General features: G+C 31.4%; 1 protein-coding gene across 1 annotated transcript; it reads right to left on the bottom strand.

The window, feature by feature from the left end:
- Positions 1-6,250: 6,250 nt before the first annotated feature.
- Positions 6,251-7,189, bottom strand: LOC131076379 (replication protein A 70 kDa DNA-binding subunit E-like). The gene has a single exon (XM_059208580.1). It carries the CDS (start codon positions 7,187-7,189, stop codon positions 6,251-6,253), a length of 939 nt encoding a protein of 312 aa, XP_059064563.1.
- Positions 7,190-12,734: the final 5,545 nt, after the last annotated feature.

Here is a 12,734-nt window from a genome sequence, read left to right as displayed (position 1 = left end):
CAAAAACCATCATTACCATCATTAAATGCCAATCCTAATTAGATAGGGTATCCACAACCCTATTGCCATATATCCTTATATGAGAGATTTTAAAATCTTTGAAATAATATAGTTTACTCATTAATTTGATGTATTTATTAATTTTGCAATTCTGAGCTTCTCATTTTGAGATGGCATTAACTATAATATGCAAGTCACCTTCTAAATGCAACTTGGATATTGAAAGTTTGGAGGCTAGAATGATTACGAGAAGCACCACCTTAGCTTTATCTTCATTATTTGTTCCCTCCAATAGTTTTTAAGCCCCAATTGCCAATATGTTCTCATTATCATCCCTAGCTACATAACCTACTCTTAAAGTGTCTATATTACCTTTAGAAGCTCTATCGAGTTGACCTTAACCCACCCCAGTTCAGGTTTTGACCACTCCATAATTTCATTTGACTCTAAAGATGGATTAGCCCATGTTGACCCATTATGAGCTCTAACTTGATCATCTTGAGATGATGTTGTTTCTCTATTTGTTTTGTAAATAATATTATGACTTGGTCATCTTGAGATGGTATTGTTTCTCTCTTTGTTTTGTAAATAATTTTTTTAATTTTAATAATATTATTTTTTTTTTTTAAGTGTTGATTATACCAAGAAATGAAAAGATAGATGAAAGCATTTAGCAAATATATGTTATTTAGAGTAATATAAAAGTAGTTTTCTAATATTATAAGATAATTAGGTTTATCTTTTATATTATGAAAGATATTAGATTTTAGCTTTAATCATTCTTAAGAGTTCAAATATAATTAAATAATCTATTATCAAATATAATTTACCATAATTTATTATCAAATATAATTATTAATCAATAACTGTTACAATATACTTAACAACAAAAACTAATAACTACAAAAAATTTAACAAATAACAAAAAGATATTAAATAATGATTGTAAAAACTAAAATATAAATATTAAATTATGAGTTTAAAATATTAAAAATTATATTAATAGAAAAGTAATATCTATAATATTAAAATTCAATATTAAAATTTATATAAATAATTCTTAGAATATAAAGACATAATCATATTATAAGAACAAATCTTATTACATAATAATTAAAATAATGTTATGAAATGATACTATTGAATCTTAGCGAGAAGTATAACAAGAGATGATATTAGATTTTTAAAATAAAAAAAAGGATATTAATATAATTTTAGTATTAAGTTATAGAAAAAATTTAATAATAAAAAATATAAAATTTGAATAAAAAAAATTAAAAAATAGAATTATAATATTAAATTATAGAATATTAGAAATTTTAAAAAAATCATAATAGATTACAAATTATATCTTTATTTTAAATTTTTTTTTTTTCTAATTTATTCAAAATAGAATTATTCAACTCATTGCAATAATATTAATTAAACAAATACAATAAAATAATTTTACATAATAGATAATCTTATTTGAGATCTCTGATCAATGAAAAGGTCAAAATTCTAATTACATAATTTAGGACTCGATCTTATCATTTGAAATCATTGAGATGTCAAACTGGTAGTAGATGGAAGGTGTCCAAAGAAGAGTGAGAAGAAAGAAGGTAATGAAAATAAAATAACATTTGCAACTTATAAAGATATTTAGTTTGATAATGAATTAAAGTTGAACAATTTGAATAAACTTTTTGAAAAAAAAAAACTTCACAAAAAAAAGATTTCTTACTGAACATAAGAAAAAAACTAACATAAAAATAAACTTAAAAACAAATTAATTTGATATATTTTGCCTTGTTTCATTCATTCAATTGCTAGCACATTCCATAACTTTGATAACTAGCAGTTGCAGGGGAAGTGCCTGCAACAGGAGGCCGATAGGTGTGATTGTTAAGGAGCATGAATGAGTGATATAGTTTAGTTAAGGGTAGAAGCCTTCAATAGAGTTATACAAATACACATGAGTAGCATGGTGTCTTGAATCACTTAGTTATTTATTTTAATAAAGTAAGGTTCTTCAATAAATGAGAGTGCTTAGAGAAGTTAGGGAAAAAGAGACATGAGGTGATCTATGTTGTAGAGTCACACATATTAAGAGTTGTGATATTGAAATAACTGAATAAGAAATTTTTATTAAAGTGAAAGAGTTAATTGTTTGTGTACATATCCCAACCAATGGTTGTTCCCAAATTTTAATATTTCCACCCACCATCCCCCATGCTGGTGTATGCAGCATGATGTACTTGAAGAATATGTTATGAATATAGTTATACAGTTTTTTTTGTAGGCTATATTATTCCTAACCAAAAATTTTTGTTGGACCCAAAGTCTTGTTGTTATCCACCCTCCATCCACCATGCTGGTAAGAGCAGCATGTTATATAGCCTTTTGTTGAATTGCATGTGATGTATATGATGAAAGACCAGCATCATTTTTTCATTTATATATGTTAGTTTTGGATAAGATAAAAATTTGGTGAAGTTAAAAACTTTGAAAATCTTGAAAATTTGAAAGATATTATTTTTTAGTAATATAATACCTGATGAATGTGTAATTGCAGAATTGGAATCTCCTATATGATGGATGTGAGTACTTCTTTGTTGTGAGGTAGTTTTTCTGCTTAACTTTTGTTTAAGATTTTTTTTGCAGTAACCTGAAAGTGGGAATGACTGTTAGAGAGAGAAGGCAACAAATGTTGAATTGAATAATAGGTACAGATTCAAAACCTTGAGAAAGCATACAGGTACTTTATAGATTGAAAACAAATAGTACAAGAATCTACCTTGTAAATTGAAACCTTTCATTGCTTGAAGCAGACAGAATAGCCTTGAAAAATGCTTGCAAACTGCAAGTAGTGACACCCACAAACAGTTAAGTAATAGAAACAAAGCAGGAACAAAACAAAGAACAACAAACTAAAACACTTATAAGTTAAACCAGAATTTAATTAACAACAGAATGGTCAAAACCTAAATACCTGTCAAAGTGAACAAAGACGTTACAGACTGAAAGTAATCACATCCCGAAACAGTGAAATAACATAACCAAAGTAGAGGTGAAAACTGTGAACAATTAGAGAACATGAAGAAAGCAAGAAACCTGAAAGTAAAGGACATAAAATTTGAAGAATGTTACATACCTTCAAATTACTGAACTTGGTGTATTGGATCTTGTATTGGAGCAGGTAGACTGACAGTCAATATTTGCTCTCCATATGGCGAGCATTGTAGGGTTGTGTACATTTAGGCGGCTATGATTCCTTGCTGGTTTGTATGATGGGTTATTGTTGTGGTCTAATATTAGTGAGGATTCAGATTGTTCAAGCCAAGGAGCTTTGTATCGGCATTGAAGGATTGAGCTTTTTTTTCCTCAAGCAGGTATACTCTGAACACTTTGTATGTCATTGAACAACATTGAGTAACTCAGTGTAATCAGTACAAGGATCTGATTTGGATATGATCTCTATATCTGCAAGGCATGGATCTAAAATTGCAGGCATATATTGCATGTTCAAGCTAGTCTCTTCAGGACGTGGATTCCATGTTGTGATGTACTAGTCAAAGAAGTGTTTAACTGATTGGATATTTGCATGATCTGACCAGTTAAGGTTATCAACATTTGGTGCTTGGGGAAACCAAAGAAATCCATGTATATGTGCAGAGCCTTGGTGTTGTCATTCATATATGTACCAGTGGTCAATAGTTTTCAATTGTTTCACAATGACTTCATCACGAAAGATTTGAAATCTTAAGTGTAAGTATAAAACTATAATGTGAGGATTATTGATTAAATTTTTAGTAAATTGTCTTCTGTTGTTAGGTGTAGTAGTTGACTTTAACTTTGGCAATAACTTATGCAAGTCTGACCATTTTGTGTCAACTGAGCTTAAGGTGAAGAACAGTGTAGGTGCACCTAACTGTTCTATCATTGATGTAAGGTCACACCGGGACTTGCTCCAAAATGCTCGTGTACCACGCAATGAGGCTGCATATCGCATGATATGATTTGGTAATTCACTTGATGGTGTGTTTTGCAAGTATCATTTTAGACCATAAAGACTCTGTGGAAGATTATCTTGTAGATTAGTCTTAATGAAGACAAAAGCTGATTGTTGGGATCGATGTCTCATCATGAGATTGTAGATATAATATCTAAAGCGAACATGTTGCCCAAATCTTTGATCATAGTATTTGATCAAGTGCAAAGCATATTCATGTAAATGCACTTGCTTTGCTCTTTATTGTAGTGGTAAAGCTATTCTAGTAGGGAAAAGCGTTGGGAATGCCATGGAAAGGAGGTCCTCAGTATTGTACTCATTGATAGGTGATGTACTCATTTGTGGTCAAGGAATAATGTTGTTGATGCTGCTATCTAGATGGAGGATGTTTTTGATTGCATCAAGTTCTAGTATTGATGATGGTAGTTGTGGGATAAATGAGGAACTATTCTCCCTGATTTGTTCTTCGTTGTCAATATCCGGTACAGTAGAGGTATCTTCAACAACATCTTCTTGCGGGGAATGTACTAAATGCAGTAGGTCTATAATGTTAGTGGTTTGCTCTGGCAATAGAAGCACTGCATCTGGATCAATGACTACATCCTTGTAGTATTGATCCTGTTCTATTTTGTAAGCCAATGCTTTCATGACGTGAAATCTATTCATGTAACAGCCATAAGTTAAACCTTGGAAATTTGTTCTACGGACAATTATAATTTCTAATTGGTTAATATGCTGAGGTAATGTTATTGCAATATCAGAAATATCTTGTGGGAAGTTTATTGTATGGACAGAATATTTGTATTGCCCTCCCCTTGCATGTGTTACTTGTAAAATAGGGGCAATTCTTGATATGAGCATTTCTTCTACTTGAGAGAGAGACTTTAAAATAGAAGGTTGCTCACCTGGGTCCATATTGTTTGATAATGAGAAGCGGTGGAGGCCTTTTTCACCATAACATCTCATGCACACAACTATATGATTGAGTTTTTTAATAGTCATGCCCACATACATTTATTTGCAAACAGAACATGGCTGTGTGACCTCCAACATATTAATCTTTTTGTAAAAATTAGACAACATATTTGAAACGAAGCAGCCTTCATAGCAAGTTCAAGAGCAGTAGAAAATGTTTGATTGAGATTAATTTGCCAACATCACTGTTTTCTGTTTCTAATATTTGCCATGAGTTATTGGAAGGTCTATGAAGTGCATGACGCTTCAGTTGTCGATTCTTGGAGATATCGGCTCTGTTCTTTGCATAATAAGTTCTATTGGTCTGGCTTCTCTTCAATTTGATAGCATCAATTTCTTGAGGGCAAGGCTGGATAGATATCTAATATTTTAAAGAGAGAGGAGGTATGTCAGAATTTTCATAATTGAAGGTAGTTAACTTTGAAGCATGTATGAAGAATGTATAAGAATTGAAAATTGCTTCATGTATGGTTATGTGATTTCAAAGGATTTGTTATGTATGTAAACTACTTTTATTGTGTTTATTTGTATCTGTAATGATCTGTTCTACTGTTTTGTTGCTCTCGTTGGCTCAACTTATATGTACAGCTTTTTATATATCTTTTTAATTGGCTTTACTTGAAATGTATGGGTTGTGGAAAGTCATAAATTGACTTTCTAGTGTTGTACTATGTAAATATGTTGTTGTTAGCAACTTGGTTTTGCAAAAGGTAGCATTGTCATATATCTACGTATAGATATAATAATTTTTTATGTTTTGTGTTTTTAAAAGCATGATTGTAATATAGGTATGCACAACCATAGTATATTCTGATACATACAGATGTATGTACACATATACACATGTACATATACATATAATTTAAAAATTCAAGGTTTTGTATATGAACATATGCACATATATAAGTACATGTATATATCGAAAATACTATAACTACGAATACTTATATATAGTTATGTATTGTATTGTTATACAGATAGGTATAAGACCAGAAAAAGAACAATATACGTGCATATATGTATATTTTATTTGCAAACAACATAGTGTCAACACATTTAAAAGTAATGACTATGACTGAAAATAACTTATGTCAAGAGGAAAAACTTTCAAACAGATAATTGGTAGATGTAAGAAATGTCCATATAGATATTTATAGAAGCACCCTTGTCTTTGTAAAATGTACTTGTTTGTGTATGTAAAAGTATTAAATATGAAAATTAGCTAATAGTATAATTGTATTGTAAACTGCAAAGTTTAATAATTAGAAAAGATGCGTTATAATTTTAAGTATCTGTACTTAGGCAGCCAATTTCTGCAAGTAATGCATGGCACTCAGCTTTGAAGTCAACAGAAGCAACTTTATTGACTGTCACTTTCATCTTCATTTCTGAATTATATGTCTCAATAGAAACCAACACTGTGAATGAATAGTAACATGATAGTAAGGTCTTGATCACTGAGGAAGGTGTCTCTGTTGGTGTTGCATCGTTTTGTAGTGCATAGAGCTGTTTTGCAGTTTTGTGTAGCAAGTGAATGCCACCCTCATCAAATGCAGTGGCCCATAGAGTACCTGTGGCATCTTGCAACTTTAGAGGCAAGAGGTAACTATAATTACAGTCTTGCATAGTCATTTGATGTCTAGAGCAGAACCAAGAATCATCAACATACTGTGTACATTTTTTCTTGCAAGGCCTTCCATTGATTATCAGTGGGCAAGCTGCGTAATAGAGGTTTTGGTCATTGACGTTCACAAACTGCAAAACAGCTAGCAATGTTGTCTGAATTGTTTCTGATTTGATGCTCATTTGCTCATGGATTGAAGAAATTGTCACTCTAGTATATCTGCCATCTATGTGGATAGTTTCTGCAACAAAGGGTACATCAAGCAAAGGGTCCTTTCCTCTTAGTGTTAGAAGCTCTACTTTTGGAAAACTTGGGTTGATATGTAATGTTGTTGCGACTGTTATGTTTATAAGCTTCCCATTGAAATAGCCAACACGAGCATTACGCAAAGCAAGGATAAGCACACTATCATTGGTAAACATATTTTTCAATTCTAGGCCCTTTTGTTCTGCCATTGGACCCCATAAGTTGATGTCAATTGTTGAACTAGATAGATCATTAATTTTCACCACACATTTTTGTGTTTGAGTGCCATCTTTCCTGTGTATAGGAATGATATCTCCAACATATAGAACAAGACCAATTATGTCAACCAGCATGTTATTTGTTAGATGAAACAATTCACTAATGGGTGTGAAAGGAGGATTTTGTTGATCTGGTTGTTCTTCGTTGGTGCAGCATTTTAGTATGGATGTATCAAACAAGGTGATTTCTAAATGGCTATTTAGTTTGTTGTACCTTGCATTTGCCTCCCTAACAAATCCTTTTGAAATAATATAATGTGAACCTATGTCCACACGGTTAGAGTGTAACTTAGTTATCTCATCAAAACATGTAATTCTAATTTCAGAACCATCACAATCAACAATGTCAAAGCTAAACACATGGCCATTTTTTGTTGCTGTGCTATATGCCTCAATAGGCCGTTTATGAGTAACTCTCCCTTTGATAGTCCATTTATTTTGGTATGGATTCAAAGTTTTGATAGGGCTTATATTTTCAGAAGTTGTTGTTTGTGGGGATGGCAATTCAGTTGCAAATTGAAGAGATCGTTTAGATGTTGATGGTCTGTCCTCGGACATAATTTTTGGTTGTTGTTCTTTGAATAGATATTTTGGTTTACCAAAGAACGGGCAATCAGTTTGTTTCACTTCCAAACTAAGTATTACAATAGTCCTGTGAAAACAAAAGACTTCTTCTTAAATTATTGTTAATTATAGATAAACAAAATTAAAAAAAGATGAAACATATTGTATTTAATAATCATAGTTGATTTCCTACCTTGTGTTCCATATGTATCGGCATGTATAGGTCGATAATTGGACTATTGTGCCTATTTTTAGAATATCCGAATCTATCAGAGTAGCATATTTAGAAGGCACGATTGCCAACTGCATGTATGTGCCATTAGATAACACTAATTTATGTCTATTAGTATCATCTTTGTTGTTCTGCATTTTCTGAAATGATAAAACTTGTAGCAATGCTGAAGGAAGGTCATCCCCAGTATTGATAGATTGAATTACAAAAGGGGTAGGGACATACTCTTGGTTTTTTGCCTATAAAAAATAATATGAATATAGAGGATTTAATTTTAATGGCAACTAGCTCATATATTTCCTTACTTGTTAATGTAAAGCTTGTGTTAGTAAATTATGTAATCAAGCTATGTTATGTATAGAGTATGCATCTACTTTTGTACTATGCTATGAAAAAAGCATGCATGTGGTAATGAAAAGGATGGTATGGAAAAGACCGATGAACTGTCGAAAAAAAGAGCATAAAAGCTTTCTATATTGAAAAGTTTTGATAATTTAGCTTACCAAATTATCAATAGTGGAGTGCTCTATGGATTCAAAGGTAGTTGCTGAAGATGCCATTGTGCATGTATACCTTTTGAGAACTAAAAGTAAATTATAAGCATGATGAATTGTAGTTCTTATATCAGAATACAATCACAACATGATGTAAGCTTATCAAAGGTATATATGCACAAGCAGAGTAAAATTAAGTGAGCATAGAGCAATGTTGTTACAATTTATTTTTTGTTTCAAATGGTAATGAATTGACCATAATGTGATTGAAACATGCATTGAAAGCGATAATTGGTTATATGCTGATAAGCTCAAAAAACATTAAATATGACATAATGATTTATATATTTGAGAGCATATTAACAAAATATGAGTTTATCTAATCAAAGATCTTTGAAAATATGGAATGCCTTTGTTTGTTTTGAATGTTAACCAAAAAAAGAATGCAACTTTTCAAAGATTGAATAATTACAACAACATAGGATCAACCCAAGCAACCCATCCAAGGTCGTTATCACTCCTTTTAAATACTTTGTCTCCCAATGTGAAAATAGTCGTTGGATCAACTAATTGTTCAGTACTTGGTATTGGGAAAGGTGCTACTTCAATACTATCTATGGTTGTTACAACACTAGAAGATGTAGAGAGGTTGACTGTTGTTTGCTTTGGTGATTTATGTTCGTAGTGGGCAATGATCTTTTTGAGGTTACTCTTTAACTTGTTGCTTTCTTGCAACATGCTTTCAATTACAGTGTTGATGTCCTCTGTTGCTTTCAAACTTGTATCCATTGTTGAAATTTGATAGTGTTAGTGTGGTTGTTTTCTGTTTGAATGACAGAGTGGAAATGCATCACTACAAAAAGTGAACATACATGAATAATAGAGCAAATATTTAAGTAGATCACATTTTTTTTTGTCAACCATAATGAATTTACTATTAACTAACTCTAAAAACTTGTAATAATTACGATAACACATTAAGTTTTGTAAATTGTCTAATGTGTCAACTTACAAAGCTTTCACTTTGCAAGAGAAGTGCTTAGTTGCATTTATTTTAGAGTATGTGTATATATATATATATATATCCATGTGTATACATGCAGGTATACATGTGTATATTAGTGTACATAGATGTATACATATACATCTGATATATATACATATATATCTATATGTATACATGGATGCATATTTAAGTATGGGCATGAATGCTTTTAGTGTGCAATGTAAGTATTCAATTTTACAGTTGTCACAAAATCAAAATTATAGACATCAATTATAATATATTAATGTTCTAAATATGGAACATTTCTCAGTGGTTATTTATCTTAGAGATTAAAAGCCTTCATGTGCACAAAGTCAGTTATCTGATTTGTGTTACCCTAACCAAATATTTTGTCAACCAACGTTTTCTTGTGGTCATCTCCATGTGTGGGCTCTGTTGGCAAAGCGATGCTATCTTTAATGATTTCATCTAAAGGTTGTGCATGAAAGTCGATGTTCTCTATGGCTGGTTGCAACCTTAAAATCTAATTTGTTTTGTTGTTGTCAACAATATTTTGCTCTACAAATTTCCACATAAGGTTATTAGCTTTTGTTCTCGTTGTGACTGTTTTATGCTCTGTTTCTCAAGTGATGCTATCTTTAATGATGTCTTTAATGATTTTGTCCTCGAGGCTGTGTATGAATGTTGACGTTCTTTATGGGTGTTTGCAACCTTAAAATGGAATTTGTTTTGTTGTTGTTGCCAATATTTCGTTCTGCAATTTTGACTCTTGAAATGTTCGCATAGATTTTTGGGTTTTGTTCTCATTGTGACTATTTTGGTGGTTACGTTGGTTCTCGTTGTGACTATTTTACTGGCCTTCCTTGTGAGCTTGACACCGTTAATGGTTTGAAGTTGCAAGGTAAGGTTCCATTTTTTTTAAATATGTTTTTGTTTTGTATTGCATTTTGTTTATAGTCTGTTTATTTTCTCCTTCCGTGTGCTTGCAGGGTCGCTGCTTTGTTTATGTTATTTAACTATTTGTGGACGTGACTACTTTCAGACTACAACATAGAGTACACTATGTACATATACATACACACATGTCTATATGTACATACATGCATATATATATGCGTACATGTGTGTATTGATATACATGTATAGATGCCTACACATGCATGTATGTATATATATGTACATATGTGTATGCACATATACATATATCAGTACTTCAACGTGTTCTAAATATATATATATATATATATATATACAATTTGTTTATATTTTTTAACTGTTTGTGGATGTGACTACATTCAGACTACAATGTAGTCTTGTATCGACAAATCTTACACACTTTACAATGGAGCTATTAAAACATGGATTTAATAAAACCCTATATACACGTGTGTGTGTGTGTGTGTGTGTGTGTGTGTGTGTGTGTGTGTGTGTATATATATATATATATATATATATATATATATATATATATATATATATATATATATATATATTGGCACTCTAACAATTTCTTAATCTTTGCACACATAAAGAACATCGACAATCATGCACAACCTTGGGAACAAAATCATTAAAGATAGTGTTGTTTGAGAAATACAGCACATGCATGGAGATGACCACAGGAAAACATTCTTGACAACAGCAGCATAAGGCTGTATATAGTTGTGGAGTTAGGTTTTGTTTTGGTTATGACAGTTTTATACGGTTTCTTTGTGAGCTTCATGCCATGAATGGTTTGAATTTGGAAGGTAAGCTTGGGTTTTATTTAAACTCTTTTTTGTTTTGTAATGCATTTTTTGTATGGTCTACTTATTTTCTCCTTTCGTTTGCTTGCAAGGTTGTCTTATTGAAAGTATTTTGCTTTATAAATTTTCTTGTAATTTTTGATTTAGTTGTCGACTTAGGTTATGTTTTAGCTGTGAGTATTTATTGCTCTGTGCACACGAAGGCTTTTATTTAGTAAGATAAATTGATATATATATGTACATCATGTGTATATATATGAAGATGTATATATATAATTGCATTTGTATATATATATATATATATATGTATGTATTCACACTGTAAAAATTTCTTTATGCTTGCAGGCTTGCTACTTTGTTTATGTTATTTAACTATTTGTGGACGTGACTACTTTCAGACTACAACATAGAGTATTTTATGTACGTATACATACGCACATGTCTATATGTACATACATGCATATATATATGCGTGCATGTGTGTATTGATATACATGTATAGATGCCTACACATACATGTATGTATATATATGTACATGTGTATACACATATACATATATCAGTACTTCAAGGTGTTCTAAAATATATGTGTGTGTGTGTGTGTGTGTGTGTGTGTGTGCGCGCGCGCGCATGCATACATACATATATACATTGGTACTCTAACAATTTCTTAATCTTTTCACACATAAAGAACGTCGACAATCATGCACAGCCTTGGGAACAAAATCATTAAAGACAACGTTGTTTGAGAAACAGAGCACATGCCTGGAGATGACCACAGGAAAATATTCTTGACAATAGCAAAAGAAATTAGATTTTATGGATCTAACCAGCAAACTAAAACACTTCTAACATAAGCCATAATTTTCTTAGTAACAAAATGGTCAAAACCTAAATACCTGTCAAAGTGAACAGAGACGATGCAGATTGAAAGTAATCACGTCCACAAACACTTAAATAACATAACCAAAGTAACAATCTTGCAAGCACAACATACCCAAAAATAAGGACGATATCAAATAATGCATTACAAATTTTGAAAACTTTAAAAACAAAATAAACAAGTACCTGGCAACGTAAAACCATTCAACGCTGACAACCTCAGAAACAAGCCCAATAAAACAGTCTGCATTGGTGCACATAACCGAGCACGAAAAGATTAAAACAAAGTAATAAACTTAAATGAATAAATATCTGCAAATAGCAAAACCAAACTAAAACCCTTTTGACCTACAACAAAAGACACAAAGTAGCAACCTTGCAATTACACCAAACCGAGAAATAACCAGAGTATAGAAAAATGTAGTACAAAACAAAAAAGAATCTAACCAAAACTAGAACTTACCTTGCAAATTCAAACCATTCACTCAGAGTGACAACAAAACCTAAGTCAACAACTATATCCAAAGCAATGTGAAAGTGCCTAGCAAATTGAAAGTAGTCACGACCACAAATAGTTAAATAACATAAACGAAGTAACACCCCTACAAGTAGAGCCAAGGAGGAAATAAACAGACTATAATAAAAAAGTATTACAAAACCGAATTTTTTTTAATAAAATCAATGCTTACCTTAAGAA

Source organism: Cryptomeria japonica, chromosome 7, assembly GCF_030272615.1.
Source record: "Cryptomeria japonica chromosome 7, Sugi_1.0, whole genome shotgun sequence".
Classification (NCBI taxonomy): Eukaryota; Viridiplantae; Streptophyta; class Pinopsida; order Cupressales; family Cupressaceae; genus Cryptomeria; species Cryptomeria japonica.
This window is presented reverse-complemented; position numbering and strand designations above follow the sequence as displayed.

What these genes read in the sequence shown, in the direction of transcription:
- LOC131076379 (XM_059208580.1), bottom strand. Translation starts at nt 7,189, where the DNA reads ATGCTGGTTGACATAATTGGTCTTGTTCTATATGTTGGAGATATCATT.